The sequence below is a fragment of the Nyctibius grandis genome, chromosome 4 (assembly GCF_013368605.1).
Source record: "Nyctibius grandis isolate bNycGra1 chromosome 4, bNycGra1.pri, whole genome shotgun sequence".
Taxonomy (NCBI): domain Eukaryota; kingdom Metazoa; phylum Chordata; class Aves; order Nyctibiiformes; family Nyctibiidae; genus Nyctibius; species Nyctibius grandis.
The window spans coordinates 44,018,033-44,044,455 of record NC_090661.1 but is presented as its reverse complement, the minus strand read 5'-3'; the positions used below and the strand labels follow the sequence as shown (position 1 = coordinate 44,044,455).

General features: G+C 38.1%; 1 protein-coding gene across 2 annotated transcripts in view; it reads left to right on the top strand.

Annotated features, from left to right (window-relative positions):
- BAZ1A (bromodomain adjacent to zinc finger domain 1A) overlaps nt 1-26,423 on the top strand; it is a 76,101-nt gene that overhangs the window by 35,025 nt on the left and 14,653 nt on the right. For both annotated transcript variants that reach the window (XM_068399274.1, XM_068399275.1), the window contains 15 exons: nt 773-907; nt 1,583-1,685; nt 4,383-4,549; nt 5,393-5,488; nt 7,379-7,517; nt 8,869-9,015; nt 14,084-14,179; nt 14,320-14,544; nt 15,198-15,363; nt 15,636-15,749; nt 16,942-17,066; nt 18,681-19,289; nt 22,590-22,753; nt 22,939-23,093; nt 25,464-25,612. In XM_068399274.1, coding sequence (XP_068255375.1) covers nt 773-907; nt 1,583-1,685; nt 4,383-4,549; nt 5,393-5,488; nt 7,379-7,517; nt 8,869-9,015; nt 14,084-14,179; nt 14,320-14,544; nt 15,198-15,363; nt 15,636-15,749; nt 16,942-17,066; nt 18,681-19,289; nt 22,590-22,753; nt 22,939-23,093; nt 25,464-25,612 — 2,590 coding nt within the window. The remainder of the gene's footprint in view (nt 1-772; nt 908-1,582; nt 1,686-4,382; nt 4,550-5,392; nt 5,489-7,378; nt 7,518-8,868; nt 9,016-14,083; nt 14,180-14,319; nt 14,545-15,197; nt 15,364-15,635; nt 15,750-16,941; nt 17,067-18,680; nt 19,290-22,589; nt 22,754-22,938; nt 23,094-25,463; nt 25,613-26,423) is intronic.

Genomic DNA, 26,423 nt, shown 5'->3' with positions numbered 1-26,423 from the left:
ATAGAGCTGAAAGGGATAAACCACCCCCTTCCTTGGTCTTGTTAGCAATCATGCTTGATGTGATACAGTGTGCTGGGTCCTAGTGATCTATTAGCGATGCTTTCTGGTGCCTCAGGAAAATTGTTATGTTTTGTATATGTGTGCATTTGTCATCTTCTCTTTGTTTGGGCTTTTTGTGGAGTGTCACCTTGTTCCCTTGCTGACTGCCTTGCATTCCAGCAGTTAGGTGAACATGTCCTATTTGGAGTGACTCCTTTGTATCCTCATCTGTATCGCTTGGTAAGGACAGACTTCCTGAAGTCACCAGGTTGAGAAAGAAGACTTGGAAAGAAACTTGACAATTCAGAAGGAGAGAAGTCACAAATTTTCTCCTTCTTCAGAAATGTTTAAGATCATAGAGAATTATGTGATTCTTCAGTAAATTAATTTTCTGTCTTTCTCTGTCAAAAGTCATTCTCAGCACATTTCGGTAACTTGCTAGGAAGACTGTGTCCAGGTGTGTTTGCTAAAAGGCATCTAAGGACATAAAATCTTACCAAATGAGGCCAAATTCTGTTTTCAAATGTGTGCTGCTTACATTATTATCCTCTAGGTGGATTAACTCTACAGTTACACTGTTTCAGAGTTTTATTTCTTATCCTAAGCTAACCAGTTGTGAATCTAGTTACTTCTATTGTCTTTTTTTTGTGAATTAATGATTCATTAATTAGCTTATATTTATGAAAAGGTAAGATTTTCACAATGAATATCTGTTTTCATCTTTCTTACTAAGGCAACATCAATTGAAAAATATAATCTAGCAGAACAAAATTTCTCCTACTTATTTCCTGATGACCCACCCACATTTACCTTCAGTCCTGCAAGCAGACGGCGAGGGAGACCTCCAAAGAGGACATCTGCTAGTCTTGTAAGTAATAACATTTTTAATTCCAGATGAATACACATCAGCATAGTCTTTAAGTTCTTCCATTTTCTCTGAACTTTCAGAACAGTTGGAATGAAAGGCTGACCTTGTGCTTTTTTTGTTTGAGGATGAATTGGGATATATTACATAATTGCTATTAAAGTAGATTGCTTTATAGTTAGGCTGGTAAAAGGGACCATACTTAAGAAAGATAAAAATAAGAAGATAATTTATTATTTCTCATTTCTGTGATTCCCACCAAGAAACTAGCTTTTCAGTGTGTTGTGAAGGCGCATAGAGCACTTTTCCCTTCTGGGAACGATTAATAAATAATTTGCTAAAAACTTTAATTTGTACTCTTCGATACAACTATGTTATTTGCTCTCAGATACAGTTATGTCACTTGCCTGTATTTAAACACAGTGAAGCTTAGTGCTCTGAACTACTTTATTTAAAAAGAAAGCTGGAAGAAAAAGTTTTGGGTTTTCTCCCCCCATGCCCCTGCTCCAACTATTAGGCAGGATCTCCGAGTACTTAGCATGTTTGTGGGAAACTCTTACAGCCTGTTTTTATTCTTGTTTTAGAGAACTGTTGAAAAATTGGGAATATCTGTTGCTGGTCATTTCACTGTCGATATTATGTTCTTTTTTTCTACTCCCCCTCTGAATCCTCTATCAGGAGGACGAGATTACTGCTAAACAAAGTACCCAAGGAAAGAAAAGTAAAGTAGCAAGGGAAAAGACAAGGTTCCAGAAGCAAAAAGAAGATATGCAGGCCATGGGTAAGTTGAGGTTTAGTCCTCTGACTAGTAGAACCAGTTTTTGCAGGTCTGAGAGCAGGCCATAATTACAGTATTTTGGGGGTTGTACCTTGCAAAGGGAAAATGTAATGAGTGCACTGCCACAAAACTATTGCAAAATGCTCCTTTCAGTGGTTAGAATGGTTGTTTCCTGAATTATTTATTTATATATTTTTATTTTGCTGAACTGGGGAAATGTAGGAAGCTTGCGGTCCAGCTGTGTTGATTTCTGTCTCAGATAAATAAAGAGCAAAATAAATTTTCGGAGAAGTTTGGATTGTGAAGTCATGTATAAATTTTACCAGCTGAAGGTATATCAAAACATGAACATTTAACACAAATCAATCTGTTGTATGAGGAAAATCCTTAAATGGAAAAACTACCTCAAAATTTAAAAGAACTGCAATGCTTTCTAAACCTGTAATAATTTCCTTAAGGAAATCTTGAGTGTTTGTGAAGACGTCTGTGTGTAGATATGTAAGGTAGGTCTAAATGTTCTGCAAGATTACTTTTACAGTATGTTTACAAATTTTTCTATTTAAAAGAGCACAAATCACTTAAGAGATTTTTATTTCGGACTGATTGAATTATTTTGGCGTAGTTTTGACCTGTTTCTGATCTACTTAAACTTGATTTCAAATGAAGTAAGGGGACCCAGATATCTTTTGTATGGGTTTAACTAGGTAAACTGGTGCATCTCCTTAAGGAGACAAAGACAAGGAGGTGTTCTTCTGGATTGTAAGCACTGATGTCCTTCCTAAGGAAGGGCTTTCATCTGAGGAAATATTTCAGTGAACTTCTGGTTTTTACCTCTCATTCCCATTATCATAGAATGTTTGAGAATGGCAGGGACGTCTGGAAATGATCTAGTCCAAAATCTGCTTAAATAACTGCAAAGTTGTGTGAGGCTTCTCGGGGCCTTTTCTTCATAGGAGATGGGGACACTAGGGTTTAACGGGCTCCACTAAACTTGTGTGTCTACTTCTTTGCACAACTAGCATTTATTTGTGTGCTAGAAATGACAGCACAGAACAAGGTAGTAGCTGATCAACATCAAAGCTGTTTCCTTTCTTGTGTGGCGGTAACTACAGCTTCTAGAAGACTAGTTAAGGCACGTTCTGGCTTAATTTTATCTTTGGGTTATCCTATTGCACCCCAAAACCCAATGCCCTTGAAACAGAGTTTCAAACAATGAAAGAGCAATCAGCCTTGAAATAACTTCTGTAACATGGAGATCCATATGTATTCTTTGTATTTTCTGCCACATCACTAGAAAGCTATCACAGCATGTTGATATTCAGACTTTGTAAATGCTTTCTGTTCTTTGTTGAGGACACAAAATGATGATGAATGCATCAAATAAGTAATAATAATAATTTAAAAATACTGTCGTGTCACTTTTTCTGTAAGTTCATTTTTGGCCCAATGTTGACCCATGATTACAAAATTTTTTTTAAGGATGCAGTTCTTTAATTTGAAACTGGCAACACATTGTACTGGTTGTTTGAAAAGTATGATCCCATCCGTACAATAAGCTTATAGTATATTTGAAAGTGTACTTTTATTAATGTAATTGACTATTAATCTAAACATTATACCTGTAAATCATATTTAATTGGAATGACAATTACTGACATTCATAAAGTCTCTTATAAAGTGCTGCTATAGTACTTAAACTAACGATGTGAGAAGGTAGCAAAATACCAAGTACCTTGAAAAATTCCCCTTCTCAGTATGTAGAAGACTATGGGGGATCAGCTGCACTGCTTTTGTTGCTGGGTGGGAGCCATTGCCGGCATGTGTAGTAGCTATCTGTAAAAGCAATCTAGCCCGTTTTCAGAATTTTATAGGAAAATGTAATCAAAATTTTTTTTGAGTGCCATCCACTAGGTAATAGAAGTAAGGATCTTTTTTCATTTTCTTCACTTGTGATTATAGCTTTCTTGTTTATTCAATTAAAATGGTAAGCCCCCTGACCCCCTTTTATTTGTTGGCCTGTGTGTGGGTTGACAGACATTGTCTGTTCACAGAAAGTGGAAATTTGTATCCTGCTGTTATTCTGCAGACATCTACAAAGAAATCTGGATCTCCTCAGGCGTTAACATTTATTACTAATTAAAGTTTAGCTTAAACTGTGTAACAGAAGTAAAACTTGCACAAAAACTACTGAAATACTAAGTAGGTTTCAAATGTATTGACTTTTCAGTAATTCAGTAATAACTAAATATTTAAAGATCACTTATTTAAAGGTTTTTACTATCACAAATATTTCATGGTTACATGTCACACCTAGTTATGACATGCTTTTATTACTCAGTCATTACTAAATGTGTTGCTGTAATTATATGCAGTTGGAATCAGTTTTCATCTTCTTATGTCACTTGATAGAAAACAATAAACAAGTAATAAACTTTGTATACTCATAAAACCAGAGAAATTTAACTTTATTACAGTGATGACAACCTTGCAAAACATGTATAGTATTTAGGCTTAAAACTCTGATTCTCTAAAGAACTTTCAAGTGATTTAATTTCTGGTTGGCATAGAAACAATTCAGTCTTCATAACAATATCTTTTTCATATGGTAATTATAAAAAGATCAGTCTATTTAGCACAGTTAAATAAAATTAACATTTTATAAAAGCAAAAATAACTTTGGTTTGTTTTTTTCCTTTATAGCTTTTGAAAAAGCTAAATTAAAACGAGAGAAGGCAAATGCTATAGAAGCGAAGAAAAAGGAGAAAGAAGATAAGGAAAAAAAGAGAGAAGAATTAAAGAAGATTGTGGAAGAAGAAAGGATGAAGAAGAAAGAAGAGAAAGAGAGACTCAAAATAGAAAAGGAAAAAGTAAAGGATTTGCAGTATATGTGCTTCATATAGGAACAGTATAATGCCTTTCTAGTTTACTTGTTTCTTAGTTGCTGTCTGCTTCAAGTTATTTTCCATTAACTGTTTTCAGTTCATAGAAATGCACTTTAGAGGAATAGGCAGGTATAAGATGATTATGGATTTGTATTTCTGGATAACATTCTCTATATTATAATTTTAGCTCACAAAAAGTTCACTTTGAACTTACTTCTGAAGTAATGTGGGGTTTTTTTGCCAATAATGCATGACAGTATTTGATTTGATGGTTGTCTTCTACTTAAGTGTTAAAGACATGGTACTGCATCAGGTTCACAGCATATTAAATGGTTGTGTGTTTCCTTATGGTTTCTCTTTGGATGGAAACTGCTAAATAACTTTTTGTCACTTTGAATATGAAAAAAATATTGATTCCACTATATTTTACCACAGCCCCATCCACTATCTATTTTGATGGTCTTTTTTTTGTGGCAACTTTCATAAATACTCTTATTTTTAGATATTTTTTCATCAACCACTTCGATTTTAAAACAACAACAACAAAAAACACAAACAAAAAAACCCAAACTAACCAAAACCCAAACAAACAAAAAAACCCTGAACAAAGCCCCATGTCTAATCCAAAAAAGTATCGCCACAGTTTATTTCTAAACATTTTTGCCAATATCCTCCTATGCAAAATAAAGATTATTAGATAGTTTCCTTATAGTTAAGTATGTTTTAGGGTTTTTTTGCAGAGTGATTGAAATAGTAAGTGGTACAGTTCTAGAAACTATAACAGGGAAATCTGACCATATTTTATATACAATCATGACTCTTTTTCAGGAAAGGGAGAAGCTGCGTGAAGAAAAAAGAAAACATGTGGAATACCTGAAACAGTGGAGTAAGCCTAGAGAAGATATGGAGTGTGATGATCTTAAGGTACAATTGAATTTGGAATAGATCAAGCTCATACTTTACAGGGTCCCTAAGCTAGATTCCCTAATGCAGAGGCAGATCTAGATCTGATCTGAATGCTTGGGGTTGTGAATAACCTGCAGTCATGTATTATTTCCCAGTGGTGATGCTAATAGGATCTTCTACATCTGCATTTTCACTCTCCAGGAAAACTTTACAGACTGTTCTCAGTCTTAACGTGGAACAGATGTATTTTCAAAGCACTGATCTTGCTGAGTGGAGGGTATTCAGTATGCCTGACTTGTCAAATATACAACATGAGCTCACCTAGAATACACCTGAGTTACTGAAAAGATTTGAGTAATAAATAAACAAAATTTTTGTAGAAAGGACATTAGGTTGTTACTCCCTGTGGCATTCTTTGGATTTAAACTCTAGCAGTATCCTTGCTTAACGAGCATCTTTCTGGATGATCCTGGAAATCTATAGAAAGTAACAAGAATTTACCTCCCAAAGAACTTAAATCTTGTAAACAAGAATATAGTGTGGCTGTACATAATGGAAGATTGTCTAGTGTTATAAGTTTATGTACACTTTATTATGATTAATTTTGGCAGGGGATAGTGAAAGGAGGCAAAAGTGTTAGAAACACAAGGGGTTTATTTGAGATACACAGGGAAACATGACAGAAGCCCAAAGAGGACAAGTGGGAATAGAGGAGTGTTAAATGAATTGAAGTGATAGCACTGGTTGGGAGGAATATGAGAACTGAATATATTTGCAAGGAGAGCTGTATAGGCCCTTGAAGATGAGAGTGAAAACTGTTTGCTGTGTATAGAAAGGGAGAAGAGACTGAAGAAAGGGAAGAGCATTGTCGGAACGAGAGGAAGCTGTGCGTAACAGTGCTGCTATGTTTCAATTGGAAAAGAAAAAAGGAGGGGTAGGAAAGTAGTATCATCACTACAGTGAAAACTGACAAGAATATGAATAAAGATGAGTTTAGGTGAGGAAGCAAGAAGAAAGATACTCCCATAGACTGCTTTTCAAAAAAATTCCCTTCTCAGGAAATGTATGAAATACCTTACTGTGTTCTTCTGAAAGCATAGTATTCAGCATTCTTCTCATTAATGTTTGTGAACTACCACCTTTGTGGAAAGGAGCCATCCTTCTGGAAATTGTTTGACTCTGTCTGCTAAGAAACATTAAGTGAAGACAAATCTCGAAGAGTTACATCAAGATTTTAATTTGAAAGTCAAACTTAGTGTTAGATGCTGTCATCTGTGATTTGGAGGTGGTGTCTCTGTTAAGTGGTCTTGTTACATGGTTACATCAGCTCCCTTCAAAATGTCTTCAGCTATCATAACTATCTTTACCAATGCCAAAACCCAAATACCGGAACACTCAGTCATTAGACGTGATCTTGCATATTCTAGTATTAGATGGGTGTGTTTTTGTGTGAATGTGTTGGGGTTTTGTTTGCTTGTCTTTGCAAGCAATAATGAGTAATTTTAAGAATATGTTTATTTTTGCTTGTCTGGACAGTTCCAGCAAACTTAAATTCAAAACTCTTGTGAAATAATACCGGTTTAAAGGAAAAATCTTGACAGCCAGTGTTCTTAACTTGTAGTGGATATGAGTTCCTTTAAACAAAGGTACAAAATCATTCAACTTCATGAACATGAATAAACTTTTATCTCAAAAGGTTTATGTCCCAAGTTGCATGCTCTTTGGTTTTTAAAGTTAGTACTACCACAGATATTACCATGACAATTGATTATGTGTCTTGCAGAACTGTTTTCAGTAAAATGTAAACAAACCCAACAGATATACTCCTTAGAATCATAGACTGTTTGGTTTTAATGACTTGTGTACTCTGCAGAAAACAAATACAATATTGTCCCATTTGGATTACAGGAACTTCCAGTTCCAATGCCAGTGAAGACGAGACTTCCTCCCGAGATCTTTGGTGATGCTCTGATGGTTTTGGAGTTTTTACATGCTTTTGGGGAACTTTTTGATCTTCAAGATGAATTTCCTGAAGGAGTGACTTTAGGCAAGTTCTCATTTATGTGGCAAGGTGTCCCAGTTTTGTGGTGTCCCTTCTACCAAACAGCCAAACATCTTAAGTGCACCCAAGTACCAGTGCTACAAAATTTTCTCTGCAGCTTTCATATGTCAGTGCTTGCATGTGCATGTCAATCCACAGAATCACAGAATGTTAGGGATTGGAAGGGACCTCGAAAGATCATCTAGTCCAATCCCCCTGCCGGGGCAGGATTGCCTAGACCATATCACACAGGAACGCGTCCAGGCGGGTTTTGAATGTCTCCAGAGAAGGAGACTCCACAACCTCTCTGGGCAGCCTGTTCCAGTGTTCAGTCACCCTCACCGTAAAGAAGTTTTTCCTCATATTTAAGTGGAACCTCCTGTGTTCCAGCTTGCACCCATTGCCCCTTGTCCTGTCAATGGATGTCACTGAGAAGAGCCTGGCTCCATCCTCTTGACACTTGCCCTTTACATATTTATAAACATTAATGAGGTCACCCCTCAGTCTCCTCTTCTCCAAGCTGAAGAGACCCAGCTCCCTCAGCCTCTCCTCATAAGGGAGATGTTCCACTCCCTTAATCATCTTCGTGGCTCTGCGCTGGACTCTCTCTAGCAGTTCCCTGTCCTTCTTGAACTGAGGGGCCCAGAACTGGACACAATACTCCAGATGCGGCCTCACCAGGGCAGAGTAGAGGGGGAGGAGAACCTCTCTTGACCTGCTGACCACACCCCTTCTAATCCACCCCAGGATGCCATTGGCCTTCTTGGCCACAAGGGCACACTGCTGGCTCATGGTCATCCTGCTGTCCACTAGGACCCCCAGGTCCCTTTCCACTATGCTGGTCTCCAACAGGTCTGCCCCCAACTTGTACTGGTACATGGGGTTGTTCTTGCCCAGATGCAGGACTCTACACTTGCCCTTGTTATATTTCATTAAATTTCTCCCTGCCCAACTCTCCAACCTGTCCAGGTCCCTCTGAATGGCTGCGCAGCCTTCTGTTGTGTCAGCCACTCCTCCCAGTTTTGTGTCATCAGCGAACTTGCTGATAGCAATCCAGTTTTCTCTTCACAGTAAACTTCTGCAGTGTTTATAAAATGAAAATTAATGTCAATGTAGAAGCTGTTAATATTATTACAATGTCTACTTGTACTTTACTCTTGCAGTTATATATTAAGAAAATGATGTTGTTTTGTCAGCACTCTTTCTGACAGCATCACCTTAGGAATATTTGCAGTAAACTATGGAAAAGTAACTTGATTATCATACCTGAAGGAAAAGAAAAATGTTTGCATTCTTCAGTACATAATTGTTTTCCAACTCTGTGGCAAAAGTGACGCTTCTTAAACTTTATTCACAGAAGTTTTAGAGGAAGCTCTTGTAGGAAATGACACTGAAGGCCCACTATGTGAATTGCTGTTTTTCTTCCTGACTGCCATCTTTCAGGCAATGGCCGAAGAGGAAGAGGAAGTGGCCAAAGATCAAATAGCTGATGCTGAGACCAAAGGTCAGATCCTTAATTTTACTGCTGAAAAACTGAAATTCCACTGGAATTAACTTTAAACTGCATGGTTTATGGCATTCCTTTGTTTACCTTGTCTTATTATGCATGGATACTGTATGTAAATGGACTTGTTTTTTCTCTTTTATCTGAAATTAAACCTTTAAACTGGACATGGAGGGTAGGGTCTGGGGCAATAGAGAAAAAGCAAGCTCATTGTTACTACGATTGTATCCAGCAAAGCATAATAAGCTTTTAACAGCATTGCTTATGTTTTGGAGGTGAGAGAAAAACTCATCTTCACCTTCCTCCTCTTCCTTCAGCACTGTTAGATGTTTCTCCTGAGGGCCAGGAAACAAGGCATTTTCCTAAATCTTGTCAAAGGTCTTTATCTGTAGCTATAAAAAAAAGTTCTGGACCTAACTAGACTAAAAACTAAAACTCCCCAGCACAACTATAATGGAGAATTCAATATTCATTGTCCCTCAAGACTTAGAAGTTGCATCCACAACTCCTAGATACTGCCACGTCTCTGTGTTTTTCTGGTAAAGGATCTCACAGTCACTCTGCCTTTTGGTCTTCACTCCAAGGCTGGTTGCCTGCATTTTCAGAGGCATTTGGTACATGCTAACCACTGATCAGAAGGAAGTGCAGGCTTTGTTCCAAATTTATGTGGTCAGGGACATTATGTATGTGTCTTCATCCTTACTAGACTGTTTCTGTTCTGTGTTCAGGCAACTCAGCAATTCGCTCCATGGTCTGTGAATACTCTAAGCCTCATGCAGGGCACTCTACCTCTAAGATCTTACTGATGCTACACAGAGTGCTTTGCAAAGAGTTTGTCAAAACCACAAACTTAAAGTATTCTGTGTATCCCCTTTGCACAATTTTGGTTTTTAATGCCCTTGCAAGGTGTTTCTCCCTTTTCAGCTCAGCTATTTATGAAGCCTTGCTGTGGATTAGGGAACTGATCTGACTACTTTGTTATGCTCATCAAATATCTAGTGATGGTCTCTCAAAACAGTGTGTTGGTGTAACTGAGGGGGTAGAAAGAAGCATCAGACTGTGAGCCTTGAAAATAACAGATGTTACTGTTGCATGTACCTTCTGTGTTTTGAATCTGAGGTCTAAGACTTCTCCCAATTCTTTTGCCTTCTGCAGTGCTTGGTGGAAAGGGAAGGCAACTGTCACAGAATCACAGAATGTTAGGGATTGGAAGGGACCTCGAAAGATCATCTAGTCCAATCCCCCTGCCAGAGCAGGATTTCCTAGATCATGTCACACAGGAACGCGTCCAGGCGGGTTTTGAATGTCTCCAGAGAAGGAGACTCCACAACCTCTCTGGGCAGCCTGTTCCAGTGTTCGGTTACCCTCACCGTAAAGAAGTTTTTCCTCATATTTATGTGGAACCTCCTGTGTTCCAGCTTGCACCCATTGCCCCTTGTCCTGTCAATGGATGTCACCGAGAAGAGCCTGGCTCCATCCTCATGACACTTGCCCTTTACATATTTATAAACATTAATGAGGTCACCCCTCAGTCTCCTCTTCTCCAAGCTAAAGAGACCCAGCTCCCTCAGCCTCTCCTCATAAGGGAGATGTTCCACTCCCTTAATCATCTTCGTGGCTCTGCGCTGGACTCTCTCTAGCAGTTCCCTGTCCTTCTTGAACTGAGGGGCCCAGAACTGGACACAAAATTCCAGATGTGGCCTCACCAGGGCAGAGTAGAGGGGGAGGAGAACCTCTCTTGACCTACTAACCACACCCCTTCTAATCCACCCCAGGATGCCATTGGCCTTCTTGGCCACAAGGGCACATTGTTGGCTCATGGTCATCCTGTTGTCCACTAGGACCTCCAGGTCCCTTTCCCCTACGCTGGTCTCCAACAGGTCTGTCCCCAACTTGTACTCATACATGGGGTTGTTCTTGCCCAGATGCAGGACTCTACACTTGCCCTTGTTATATTTCATTAAGTTTCTCCCCGCCCAACTCTCCAGCCTGTCCAGGTCCCTCTGAATGGCTGCGCAGCCTTCCGTTGTGTCAGCCACTCCTCCCAGTTTTGTGTCATCAGCGAACTTGCTGACAGTGCACTCTATTCCCTCATCCAAGTCATTAATGAATATATTGAATAGTACAGGTCCCAGTACCGACCCTTGAGGGACTCCGCTAGACACAGGCCTCCAACTGGACTCTGTCCCATTGACCACCACTCTCTGGCTTCTTTCCTTCAGCCAGTTCACAATCCACCTCACTATCCGATAATTCAGACCACACTTCCACAGTTTAGCTGCGAGGATGCTGTGGGAGACGGTGTCAAACGCTTTACTGAAATCAGACCACATCCACAGCTTTACCACCATCTATCCACCGGGTTATGTCCTCATAAAAGGCTATCAGGTTGGTTGAGCATGACTTCCCCTTGGTGAAGCCATGCTGAGTGCCCCTAATGATCCCCCTATCCTTGATGTGCCTAGAGACAGCACCAAGGACAAGTTGTTCCATCACCTTTCCGGGGATGGAGGTGAGGCTGACTGGTCTCTAGTTACCCGGGTCCTCCTTCTTGCCCTTTTTGAAGACTGGAGTGACATTCGCTTTCCTCCGGTCCTCAGGCACCTCTCCCGTTGCCCACGACTTAGCAAAGATGATGGAGAGTGGCCTAGCAATGACTTCCGCCAGCTCCCTCAGCACCTGCGGGTGCATCCCATCAGGGCCCATGGATTTATGGATGTCCAGATTATTTAATTGGTCCGTGACCCAGCCCTCATCTACCAAGACAGATTCCTCCTCTATCCTGACTTCTTCTGGGGCCTCAGGGGTCCGGGGCTCCTCAGGACAGCCTCCAGCAGTATAGACAGAGGCAAAGAAGGCATTCAGTAACTCCGCCTTCTTTTTATCCTCTGTCTCCAGGGCCCCCACCTCATTCATCAGCGGGCCTACATTGCCTCTAGTGTTGGCTTTACCTGCAATGTATTTGAAGAAGCCCTTTCTGTTGTCCTTGACCTCTCTTGCAAGGTTTAATTCCAAGGAGGCCTTAGTTTTCCTAGTTGCCTCCCTCCATCCTCTGACAACAGACTTATATTCCTCCCAAGTGGCCAGCCCCTCCTTCCATGATGTGTACACCCTCTTCTTCCACTTGAGTTTGCCCAGCAGTTCCCTGTTTAACCATGCAGGTCTCCTGGTACCCTTCCTTGACTTCCTACCTGTTGGGATGCTCTGATCTTGAGCTTGGAAGAAGCAGTCCTTGAATGCTAACCAACTATCTTGGGCCCCCTTACCTTCTAGTACCCTGTCCCATGGGAACTGTCACCACACTGGTGTTGTCCAGTATGTCCTGTGTTCATGGACTGCCAGGTCTGCTGACTAGTTAAAACGAGAAGCTTTTGACCCTTCCTGCTAGTCTGTATTTCATTAGAGGTAGATGGGATCATAAGAGCACTCCCCGTTTGAGGTCCAGTGAATCCTGTGGTTCCCCCATAAGACAGATGCATGAGGTACAGGAAGGTTCCTGTAATTCCTTTCCATGTGTACTCCATGCTTAAGATTTATGTCCGATCTATAAAATGTCTTTACATAAACATGGGCACTATCTTCAGCAATAGAGGCTCCTCTTGTTAATTGAATAAAGTTACAGATTTGATACGGTGTTAACAAATCTTAGTTACTGTTTAGACTGTATTTTAGTTATGGTTGAATTTATCAATTAAACTGTATCTCTTTAACTACTGAGAGCATTGCTTGGGCAATATAAGCGAGGATTCCATTATCAGGTAATCATAGAATAGTTGATAAGATGCTGTATTATTCATAAGACTGATCAGAAAAAATGTGATGTAACTTTCATATTTTAATTTGACTATATTGGGCTGGCAATGGCAAAAATCTGCCGTTTCACTTCTAGTGCAGAGCTGTGGGCAGGGCACTTCATCTATTATCTTTTACTTGCCTTTGAACTTTCATTTCTTGTCACTCTTGTTTAGACATTTTTCCCGTGAAAGAATTACATGTTCTTGGCTTTGTAATTCTGACTGACCAAACTAGTAGTAATCAGCATGTTTGCTCACTTAAATTCTGTACAGGTGGTATTTCTGCAACAGAAAACACCACCTGTGGGGGGCTTTTGGTGTGTATAGTACTTTTTCAAACCCTATTATACAGATGCAGCAAGAGGGGAGGTGCAGAGATTAATTTTGCAATGTCTGGGTGACAGTTTTCGAACATCAGTCATTATACAAGACTGTTATGGATTTGCTTTTTATGTAGTCTTAGTTTGGATTTTTGGCTCTTTATTGACTTGGTGACTTTGTAACTTGTTAATGATTTGGACTTGAATAAAGTGAAATTGTTGAAAGAGCGTACAAGGCTGAAAAAATTCTGCTGACCCTCTGGAGAAATACCTGTAAGTGCTAAGGAAACTTTTGTCTACAAAACAGGAATTTTGCTGTTTCTCCCTTTCACTGTCCCGCTTTCCTGGTCAGTTTGCTAATGTGTGATGCTCCTTATTAAGTGCAGGTGCTTGTTTTGGTGAAATAATGGTTTCTTTGTACTGCCTTAGTAATTGTTTTTGTGCAGAACAGTAAGGCTATATCTAAGTTACAGATTAAAAGTACACAGTGAATGGTGATAACCAGTGTCAAAATGTCTGATTGGTTTGGATGGTCTTTCCTAAAAACAATATGATGATAGGAAATAACAGTTCATTTGAGGGAACGAAATACAGGTGTTCTTGCATTGTTATTTGGTTTTGCTTTCAAGTGCATTTACGGATTTGTTTTTGCTGCCTTTTATGTTGCCATTGTGCATGTGTTGTGCATTGGGGTTGCTTTAACAGCTTATATACAGGGAGAACAGCCTATAGCATGTGGTGCATGTCCTTAGCTTTTAGTTGGATTTTTAGTTGCATTTGAAATTATGTTAATTTTAATTTGGATGATGAATTGAGTTTTGAATACATTGATGCTTTTGTGAATATTGGCCCTCTTTTCGCTTTATCTGCAACTTTTAAAAAACGGCTTGCTTTCCTCCCCTCCACAGTACAAGTTTTAATTTGCACTAGAATAAAGTGTTTATTTCCTTAAAGATTTAACAGAGGCTTTGGATGAAGATGCAGACCCCACAAAATCTGCACTGTCTGCAGTTGCAACTTTGGCAGCTGCATGGCCCCAGTTACATCAGGGTATGTGTGGGTTTCACTTCTTGTTTTGTTACTGTTCTTATTTTGCTCTGTATTTTAAAGCGTATTTTAAAGCACATTTTTAATATTTATATACATTTAAATGTTTATATAAAATAACTGTTCGTTCTTCTCAACTGTAGGCTGCAATTTGAAAAACTTGGATCTTGATAGCTGCACTCTTTCTGAGATTCTCAGACTTCACATTCTAGCGTCAGGTGCTGATGTAACATCAGCCAATGCAAAATACCGTTACCAGAAACGAGGAGGGTTTGATACTACTGATGATGCTTGCATGGAGCTGAGATTGAGTAATCCTGGTCTCTTGAAGAAACTTTCAAGTACCTCAGTGTATGATTTGTTGCCAGGTAATAAAAGACAATAAATGTGAGAGATTATTAGATTGCTTACCAAGTGATTGGTTTTGTAACTGCTTCAGGTCAATAATGGTCAAAATTCACTGTGTCATAGAATAATTTAGGTTGGAAAGGACCTCTGGAGGTCACCTAGACCAACACCCACCCCCTATGCTCCAGCCCCCACAAGCAGGTCCCACCAGATCAGAGACTGCAGAGCTAGGCAGTCTCATTACTTACAAGTAGCTTTTTAAAATCCCATTTTAAAAAGTTAGTTTTACTTGCAGAAGAGGATCTCTCTGGGAGAAGCATCTGAGTGATTTAGCCCCTGGTTTTTCTTGCTGTTCTGGTTTGGGTCTTTTGTTTGTTATATGGAAATGGAGAAAACATAACTATTTACTGTTTGTTTGTCTCCATTTTGAAGATAATATTGCATTTTAGTTTTTCTTTCAGTGCTAATTGTTAATAAATTAAAAATAAAAGCTCGCACCTCTGAGCAAAGCAGATATTTCAGGAAATGCCTTTTTGCAAGTGCAGCTAGAGCAGTACAAATGTTTGACTGTTCACTTTTTCTCAAGTGAGAACCAATCTCCAGTCTGGAGTGTGTAAGAGTAAGGCTTAGCAGTTGTATAATGAAATATTAAAATTGGTCTGAATTTTATTAGGAGAAAAGATGAAGATCCTTCATGCCCTCTGTGGGAAACTTCTGACTCTCGTCTCCACTCGAGATTTCATTGAGGACTCTGTTGATGTGTTACGACAGGCAAAACAGGAGTTTAGAGAATTAAAGGCAGAACAGCATCGCAAAGAACGAGAGGCGGCAGCAGCAAGGTAAAACTAGAATATGGAAAGCTAAATTTTGTTGCTACAAATTAGATTAATTCCTCGATTGCAAAAGGCATATGAGAAACAGTAGTAGTGTTTGTGTTTTATACTGGTTTCTTGGGACCCTAGACAGGAGCGAAACTTTATTGTGCTAAGCATTGTGCTTTCCCACGTTACTGTTATTTTTAGATGATGCTGTAGTATAAAAGAAAAAAAATGTGGCCAGATCAGATACTAGATTAATTGTAACTGGTTTTCTGTATTCTTCTTACTATTAGGATACGTAAGAGGAAAGAAGAAAGGTTAAAAGAACAAGAGTTAAAAATGAAAGAGAAACAAGAAAAGCTGAAGGAAGAAGAGCAAAGAAATCCTGCTGTAGAAGTACCTGTTAGGTATGATACGTGATATTACTGTGATACATATGATATAGCACTTGTCAGTTATATGGCCTGGCCTTACCTATGTAATTTTCATTAACTCAATCGTATACAAAGGTGTATTTTAATTTAAGTGTATAGCCCTTAATGTTGATTTTTATTTTTCTTCATAGTGTTCTAGAATTGCTTTATGAAAGTGATTTTATTTTTAAAATCAACTTTTATTATACTCATAATTCTATTGAAAGCTTGACAGTTTTACCTACTGACAAGAGAAACTTGCAAAATCTAATTTGTATTTTTTTGCATTACTTTTTGTCTTGCATTGATTTCACTTCTATGAATATCTTCATAACAGACCATTCTAGTTCATTTTCTAATTTGAGGAATTGGTCTGATCTAAGCCAGATAATACTGACCTCACATAACAGTTTATTAGTCAAATTTAATAGCATTTTTTAAAAAAATGCTGTGCCTATCTCACGTGATTTCCATAAAACCAAGGTTTTTCTATTAATAAAACTGTATGGTTTCATGTGGTAAGATTCAGGCACATGCAGCTGTATAAGATTCCAGAAAAAAAAAAGCAAAGTGTATATACAACACTATATCTTTACCTGTTTGAGGAAGGGAGTTAGTTAAATAAATCTGCTTGTAAAAGGTGAACGTGGGCCAAAGACAGATTTGTGATATGTTTTTGAAACTATACTTGAGAAAATAAAATAAATGTTATCCTGTTATGGTTGTATGTAGTTCTGTAGGTTTTTAATTATATTTGCTAGATGAGGGAAAAATGTGTAATAAGCATTTTATAAAACAGTATACATCTGGATAAAGAAACATTTTTTTAGTCAGGAAAAAAATAATTCAGGTCAGTAGGACTGCACTAAAATATCCACAAAAAGCATCTGATTATAATAATGCTCTTCGAATGAAAGAGTGAATACCAAAGAGCAGGTTTTAGTCTTTAATATGGAACTTTCAATTTCCAGTTCAGTGGGTTTCTTCAGGTTTTTAATATATTCTGTGACTTAAAGTTTATTTTTAAAAAGCATTATAGGTCTTTGACTAGCTTAAGTACTTCTGAGAGGAAAATACTGTTTGTGTTGACGGTGCCATATTCTATGGTGTATTTTTTTTTCATTCCATTCAGCTTTTAATACATGGTTGGTCAGTTAGTCACCTTTTGTTTATTTTATTGTGTCAGGGAGGAGGAGCAGGAAGACCTTGATACTAGTACAGAAAGCAAAGAAATTGAACGTAAAGACCAAGACATGGACACAGTGACAGAGGATGAAGAAGAGCTGGGACCAAACAAAAAACGAGGAAGAGGTAACGCTATAATGTATTTGTCCATTTGTGTACATGTATGTACACACACACGCATGCATGCACCCAGGAAGTCCTTGGGTTTTAGAGTAAATTTTTATAAAGTATCGATCTTTCCTGTAAATTTTTAAAGGAAAAGAAAAAAAAAAACACCCACCCAAACACAATCATAATGGGCTACTAAGTGCATTGAGCTGGCCTAATGTAGTTCTAGCAGTCAGATATGTTCTTTCACGCTTCTGTTTCTTCTTGTCTTCAATACTTGCTATCTGGATTCCTCTTTTGTCTAAAAAAACCAAGGCTGTTGCCTGACAAACCATTACAGTTATGAGTCATGCATTCAGAGAGTTATAGGAGTCTCATCTAATAGGGTGTGGTGTGGTTTTGATCCTTTTTATTAGGAAACTGCAAAAACAACAGGTGTTTTATAAGAAAATGTTATATTAAGTGGTTGGGTTTAGTTTGCCTTTGTTAATGAAGCAGCATGCCTTCTATACAAGAATGCAACCAGACTTATCCCCAGATTTAATTTCCTCAGCAGCAGGCTGGTAGTAGCTGTGGTGCAGTAAACGGCACAGCCTGCTATTTGTAACTAAACATGGATATCGACACAGGAGGATGAATTGTTGATGGCTTTGGGCTGCTAGCTCATCTGTATCTTTCTTCCATGAGGGCTTTGTGCTAGCATCTGTGCCAGTGAAAGTCCTGGATCATTGTGGACTTAAGATTGCAAACTTACACAGTTCCTAACAGTACCTGGGAGAGAAATTCTGAGTTGTTCAGTAGTACAGGTTTGCATGTTTATTACAGCTTTATGATGGCAAAACAATGAGGTCTTAAACAGAATTGCAGGTTTCTCGAATGCCCATGTTTGAGATGTTGTGCCTGGAGGGCAAAAAAGTGTTATTTCATTCCTGCAATTGGAGAAACTGAAGGTCACACTGGAAATCAGTAGAAATTGAGTGCTGACAGCATACTTACCATTTCACGTGTTAATGATGTAATTTTCTAGATGACTATCAGGATCTAATTATTCGGTAAACTGAGATGTGAACTGGAGTATTTTCAGCTGCTACAAGTTGAGGGTAAAAAATAGTATATATATTAAAAAAAATTGGATAAAGTAACGTAACTGAGCTTGCAATAAAGCTCTCATATAGGGATTCTGGTTTTGTTTGAGGTCTTTGGGGGGTTTAAGTTGATCATTTTGAGTATTATAAATTAAGTCCAAAACATGGTTTGTATTCAATAATGAAATTGCTAGAATTTTACTTTATTATGATAAGATACTTTTGTAACGTACTTTCAAGTTCTTAAAATTTTGGTTCTTTTTTTACGGTGTTAAAAACGATAACATGAGTAAATGAGATGTGGTCTAGTTTCTGCAAAGTGAAGATATACTAAAGATGGCTTCCTCTTTATCGAGGGACGGGGGTTAATCACTCTAATTTTTCCTTTAATAAAACTAGTATCGTTTCTTGACTGAGCTGATAGTCCTTGACAGTGTAAGTCTAGATAATCAGAAAGGGACAAAACCAAACCCTGCCATTTGCTTGAGTTTTTGGTTAAAGAAAGAATTTATAAGCGTGTTGCTATCATTCTTCCTTTAACTTTTAGGAAGGAGAGGGCAAAATGGAGATAAAGAATGTACACGACAAGAAGAGACCACTTGTGAAAAGAGTGAACCTCTTATTGCTGAAGATGAAGAAGCTTTAAAAGAGGAGCAACAAAAGAAAGAGAAGGACCTGTTAGAAAAGGTTCAGAATGCAACAGCCTGCACAAATATCACCCCGTTAGGTCGTGACCGTCTGTACCGACGCTACTGGATTTTCCCCTCTGTTCCTGGATTGTTTATAGAAGAGGACTATTCTGGACTCACAGAAGACATGTTGTTGCCTCGAACCTCTTCCTTTCAGAATAGTGTAGAGTCTTGCACAAATGAACCTCAGGTATTCAGTAAAACTGGAGAGTCTTTGAAATCCTCTGAATCTACCTCCAATATTGACCAAGATTCACACACCAGTGTTGTTGTAGAGGTGCCAAGGCCAGTATATAAACCAAACCGTTGGTGCTTTTACAATTCTCGGGAACAACTGGACCAACTCCTAGAGGCTCTCAATTCCCGAGGACATAGGGAGAGTGCCTTAAAAGAAACTCTTTTACAAGAAAAAAGTAGAATATATAAACAACTAAGCAGTTTTCCTGTGGAAAAATTCCATATTCCAGGTAAATGAAAGGTTCCTGATCATAACTTGCTTCCACAGCTGTAATTTCTATATAATATTCTAGAAACTTCTGATTCTCATTTAATTGTAATTCCTAAGAAATAAGAATTATTCTTAAGCATTGTTTCACTCTATGGAAAGCAGGTTTGTTTCTTTCCTTTCGTTTTTCTTTTTTTTTTTCCTGATGAATCTTTGGTGGTTTTCTGGTGTTTTATGCTAAAAAAAGCAATAATTTTTTTGTTATCTCACTGCTTAGTAAAACGGGATTGGCTTTCAAACAAACATCTTTAGGAAGTAATTTGAGTTTTGGGAAAAGCTTAACTGGGGAATGAAGATTAATATCTGCTAAAGGTAAATCATAGTATCAATCATCTGATGTCCTCATTTCCAGTATGATGAATGTATCTTCCAATAAGATACGACACTGGAGACGGAAACATTGCAAAGGGAGGCAATTACTATTAGCTTTATTTGTGGAGTAGGACATGTTCTTCCATAACATTATAATGCATGAAATTATTCAAAAGCCTGTACTGGCATGTTGTGAACAAGGGAATGGTAGTATATTGCAGGGTCATACTAAAACCTTTGGCAGGCAAAAAACAGTGTAGCTGTGTTGGTTGTTACGTGAGTTAACGTCACTGCAGTGGATTCTGTATTGTTATTATTTTCTGGGGTTTTTCTCCTTTTCTTCTTTTGGCAGAGGTTTGTTACAGGAGGAGGAGACATCTGCAGAGCAGTATAGTTTGTATGGGTTTCAAAATGTAGGAGTGTACTTAAAACCATCCTAGACCTAGGATTTAGTTTTTTTTCCCTTTTCTCTAAGCCAAGTATTTTGCCATTTATTGGCAAGGCATTAGCTCCAATCACTGATAAAATTCTGTGTACACAAGCTTGTAGCTGGCTTGTTTGTGGTGCGTTGGTGGGTAGAGAATGTTGCCAAAATGAAACTCCGTAGGTTTAAGAAATTGCATTTTGTTCTAAATTATGCCAAGTTACTGCGAGGATTTTGGTGTATCTGTATGGGGTAAGGGAGAATTATTCACAGCAGAGCTGAGTTCTGTTCTGCTGGAGTGTGTATGCCAGGACATGCTGTGAACACATCGAATACTGCTAAGTCCATAACTGATCTACCATTTCTTTTGGTGGAAACTAGCACAGGACAGAGTTTCTGCATAGTAATTTATTTGGAGGCCTTATGGGTATGTTTGTGGTTTTTGGTGAGAAAATCTCTATAATTTTCTGATACATTTGTGTTTGTGTGTGGTTCCTTATTTTCCTAGTTGCTGCACCTTTATCTGTGTTTTGTGTGTTGTGTTCTGCCCTGAAGCAACTTGATTTCCACAGTCATAGATTTTTCTTCTATTTTAGGATTGTAGAGTAACATTGATTATTTAAAAAAAAAAAAAGCAGCTTTCACTTTAATAAAGAAAATTCAAATTCAGTGGTCCAATACCAATGCTGCCTCCTCTGTGTGATAAGCAGTGTTAAGTGGCCATGTGTAGCTCACTTTGCAGGGAGTTTTACTGCAGTGGACTCCAGCTGCTGCCCTGTTCCCTTCACTCAAATGGCTTGCAGGACAAGTGAGAACTACTCCGTGATTCTCCTGTGCTGTAGACTGCCCTTCTCTGTTTTCGAATACCCACTCAAAAGCGCATGGAAATAAAATTGGTATGTGCTATTACTTGATTTTATTCCAGTATCTGTTAACTTTTCCTCATCAATTATTTGCAAGCTAATTGCTGGTGTTTCAGTTCTGCTCAAGAAGAAACACTTAATTTCTTCTTTTTCTTTCAAACCAAAAAGGAAGTTTCCCACATCCAGACATCTGAGTATGCTAGTATACATTTTGAGAATATTTGCATGGCTACTTTCAGTTACGGGGAATTGTTTCTACAATTGAGAGCGTCTTAGAAATTCATCCGGTACTTCCTTAACAACAGTTTATGGTAATTTTTGATTAAATGCCTCTAAGTTCTTGCCTCATCACTGCACTCATAAGATTTAAGGTAAATCCTGTGAACAGGAACGTTTGCCACCTATGCAGATTTGCAAGCACTAATTTAGAATCTGGGCATCCTTTCAGCTCTTTTCTGTGGCTTTTGAGCTTTTGCATGAATTTTCAGTTCTCTTATGAAGAGGTTTTTGCTTGACAGCCCATCGTCAGCTCTTCCCTTCTTTTTCATAAATTATCTTGCTGTCTTGTTCCTTTTCTTTCCCCTGCCTTTAATTAGAGGACACAGTCTAGTCTGTGCCTGTGTGATCTTACCTTTATCTGTTTGTTTTGTTTTAAAGTTAGATTTTTAAAAGGGATTATATCTTGTTCTGTTAGTTTTTGCAGTTGTCAGTTGCACATGCTTGTTTTAAATGTTGCCATGATAAAGATTCATGCAGGAAAGAAAACAGGAGCCTCAGTTCAAGGACAGGGAACTACTAGAGAGAGTCCAGCGCAGAGCCACGAAGATGATTAAGGGGGTGGAACATCTCCCTTATGAGGAGAGGCTGAGGGAGCTGGGCCTCTTTAGCTTAGAGAAGAGGAGACTGAGGGGTGACCTCATTAATGTTTATAAATATGTAAAGGGCAAGTGTCATGAGGATGGAGCCAGGCTCTTCTCGGTGACATCCATTGACAGGACAAGGGGTAATGGGTGCAAGCTGGAACACAGGAGGTTCCGCATAAATATGAGGAAAAACTTCTTTACGGTGAGGGTAACCGAACACTGGAACAGGCTGCCCAGAGAGGTTGTGGAGTCTCCTTCTCTGGAGACATTCAAAACCCGCCTGGACGCGTTCCTGTGTGATATGGTCTAGGCAATCCTGCTCCGGCAGGGGGATTGGACTAGATAATCTTTCGAGGTCCCTTCCAGTCCCTAACATTCTGTGATTCTGTGTGATTCTGTAAAGTAAGGGCCATCAAATATGAAAAATACTAGAAATGTGACTTTATTCTTGGTGGTTTTTTTTTTTCCTCCTTGCACTTATAGTAGAGTTGTTGATTATCTACTACTTCAGAAAGCATTTTAAGACAAAAGAATGACTTAGAATGACTTTTAAATTGACAAGAATGTCTCATCCGATGTGTTGGGATGAGCAGATGCTAATCTATAGGTCTTCCCGTAAAAGCATACTCGATTGGATTTGATGCCTTAGTTGGCATGGAGGTGTTGGCAACTGTCACTACAGGAAGGGAGTTTTGAACCTGTGTGTTTAGTTTCTGCCCTGTACTACTTTTGTTCCCTCCACCAGTGGCTACTTTAAGGAACAAAGTCCACTAACATGAAGTTACTTGGTATCCTTGCAGACAAACCTCAAAGTGACATCAGACCTCCTTCAGGGTGGACAAGGATGCAAAGTGCCCTTGATGGATCTCACGTATCTGCAGAGAAGCAGCTTGAACTAAGACTTAGAGACTTTCTTTTGGACATTGAAGACAGAATCTACCAAGGAACTTTAGGAGCTATTAAGGTATTTATGAATTGTAGAATACCGAGGAGCACGGTGGTGCTGTTGAGTCTGTAGCTTAAATGAGGACTCTTGGATGCTACGGGTTTTACTGAAAGCATAACTAAATTAAGTGTAGCTAGTAATCGGCACTAAAAGTTTGTGGCCTTTGATTCTTTAGAAACTTCAAGTTTGTGTGTTCGGTTTAGGTTACAGACAGACAGTCTTGGAGAGCAGCCTTAGAACATGGGCGGTATGAATTTCTGAATGATGAAAACAAAGAAAATGGTGTAATTAAAACTGTGAATGAAGAATCTGAAGAAACGGAAACTGATGATCAAGATAAGTTTATTGTGAAAGACAGGTAAGAGCTATGGTTTAAATAATGGCTCTTCTCTGTGAGTTTTATAGCAGTGCTCTTTTTTTAACCTTCAAATTGTTTTTATAATCAAATTCCTTGGAATGGTATTTTTTTAAGGTTCCAGTTGTAAAATGTGAGATTTCTTTTGAGATTGGTTTATATTTTCTAAATGACACTGTTCTATTACCATGTAAGACTAAGACATCTGCAGGTCAATTTTTACAACTTCTACTATTCGGATATTACACTGCTCAAAGTGAACATTAACTATGAAATAAGGAATACATGAATTCATTTTAAAATCATTTAAAATGCAGAGAAACATTAATCTGGCAAGTTCTGTTTTGTTTTCCAGAAGAAAAGAAAACCAACCCACTTCGTGGAAAGAGTAGGAGTGTGTAAAAGGGAAAATGGTAATAGTAACAAATTGCTGATTGAACTGGCCAGTGTGCCTCTTCATGAGTCACAATAAGAACCATCAGTGCAATAGGTCGTGGTCTGGATTAGCCTTTAAGCACTGCAGCAAAGGAGATATAATCTTATAACTTTATGAATGATGCTTCTTCTGTAGAGCAAGCTGCAACATAGTAGAAGAGAGGAAACCTCAAATCATATAGTGTTGCAACTATAAAAGTGTTTTGTTGGTCTTTGTTTTTAAACAAACTTTTGAGACAGATGTGGGACTCTACACCATCTCTGTGTTTGTTGTAAATCAAACTATAGAAACTGTGAAGATTTCTAAATATTTAATTCTCAGAAGTTACATACTTTTCAGAAATAAAGATCTACCTTAATTTACTTAATATATATATAAAATTTTATTTCTTGACTGGATGTGAATGTTGAAATATTGCAGGAAAAAAGATCCATTGGAGGCGATCATTGTACTAACATGCTGTTTGCTTATGTATTCTGTGAGGTTTTCTGCAATTAGACTTTTATTTTCTGTAAGTTGTATTTCTGGGTGGACTCTTCAATGCTGTGTTGGATGTAGGAATTTTACAATTTAAAGCTCATTAAGGTTTTTCCCTTTTTACTTCTGTTTGCTGAATTAGTATTTCCATATAAGACTGCCCTTCGGATCTGAGTTCTCTAGTTGCGTGCAAAATGGCTAGGGTCATCCTTCTTTATATTAATGATACAATTTACAGACATTTGCTTTCTGAAAACCACAACACAGAAATATTACACTCTCTTAATTAAGAAGCTAAAATTTGTCTGTCGCCAGTTACCTTGGGCACTTGCTTCCATTGCCAACTCTCAGTTAAACTGCAGAAGCTTGTTGCTTCATTTTTTTTTTTCCATTTGATACTGACTCCGTCAAAGTTTCTGAATAAAGTCTACTCTAATAAAGTCTTGCATATTAAAACAGAGACTAGGGGATTCTGAAATCATGTGACAGATTGCTTTTGATGCTGGGCTTTTTATCTACCTCAGAGCGAGTAACATCTCATTAAGGCCTTGGAGTTTGACTAGTGAAATGCAAATAACTATGCAGCTTTTTTTTCTGTTTGCTTTCAGGCTCTTGAAATGTGGGTGACTGCAAAATATAATGAACAGCTTTTAAGTGTGAAAAAAGAACAGGGACAACCAAAAGCATTGCTCATTCACCAGAATAAAGCAGAATCCAGACAGTCTTAGTTAGTTTTTTTTTGTTTGTTTTTTGTTTTTTTATAAAACCCAAGTGAAAATTGAATTTTATTTTCATTAGTGTGAGTTGCTCTCCTACACTATACTTACGTTTGTGGTTCAGGAAGATTAACTACACTTTGAAATGATTACTTAGTCTTTGGTCAAAGAGAAGCCTACTCTTTTTTTCCTTACATGAAGAGTTAGTATTTTAGAAAAATCCTCCCAGGATGAGAATATACAGGCTAACAATTTGTGATTTAGCATTCTAAAATTACTTTCTGGTTATATTTCATTTATTTTCTTTTCAAAAATCTTATTCATCGTGAGGATGTATGTAACTGAACTTCTGCAGGTGGAAGTATTCTAAAAGGCTACACCCCACCACTTTTTTTTTATCAGGACTATACTCTTCACAGAAATCTCTCATAAACTAGTTGATGAATGTTGCATCAAATCTTCTGGAAATCTCAATAATTGTATTGAAATTTGTCATCCATATTGCTTGAAATTTAGATAAATCATCTTTAGGTAACAAAGTTATCTAGATTAACTGGACTAATTAAGCAAACTTGAGAACTGGGGTGACTAATCACATCTGTGCAGTATCTGTTCATGTCCATAGTCCATGCATGGAAATTAAGTGAAAATAAAAATCTATTGTGGATACAGACCTGTACAAATATCTGTGGTGTAAATTCATAGTATGTTAAAAAAAAAAAAACTAATGCATTTCTATTCTAGACTTGTTGGGTTAAAAACTGAGGCTCCAAGTGCTGCGTCAACAAGTACAAGTACTCCTCAGCCAGTTAATAACGTGGTCCACTACTTGGCATCTGCACTGCTTCAGATAGAACAAGGAATTGAGCGCAGGTTTCTCAAAGCACCTCTTGGTAAGCTTTCAGAATTGAAACTTTATGTCTCTAATTTTGTGTAAGATTTTGTAACAAACCCACAAAAAAATGCAAAAAAAAACCCCACCCCAAACCCACTTGTTTCTTTTGTAAGACCTCGATGCTTTAGAGGGACGTGTTGGGGAAAAGAGCAAATAACTAACCTATTGCTGTGTACCATTGTAAAATTTAAAAAAGTTAGATTGTCAGTTTACAAGGCAATAGATCATGAGGAAATGGTAATATTTTTCTTATTATTCTGCATGTCCCAAATTACATGTATTAATAAAGTAACAGCATATTTTACTCTTAAATACATTCCTGTTTAACTTGGATCATTTCAGTGGTCTTGTTTATGTGGCCCTACAATTATACTGATGCATTAGGAGACAAATTGTACCCTTAGGCAGAAATGAGTGAGCTTTCTGGGGGGAATACTCCATAATTCAGCATTACTGTTGAGGCCGATGCATCATGCAACTGTACCATGCCTTTCTTTTGTGTGTTTTTTAGGTTGTAAAAATGTATGCTCCTTTTTTATACTATTTCTGTGAAAGCAATATAGGCCTGGTTTATCTGGATCACCTTGTTCAGCAATAACAATATTTACAGCAAAACGTAGTAAAGATTTATGTTGCAAACTTTTAGATCCTCAGGTTTTGTGTTTATGCTGTAAAACTTGGAAATAAAAGGTCGCAAGAAAAACTTTAAACCAAGTCATGATTATAGCTTGACTTTAACACATACTCCTTCCTTTAATTCCTTTGATGTGCTCTAGGGGTGAGAGAGGGGATCCAAAGTGCATAAAGTC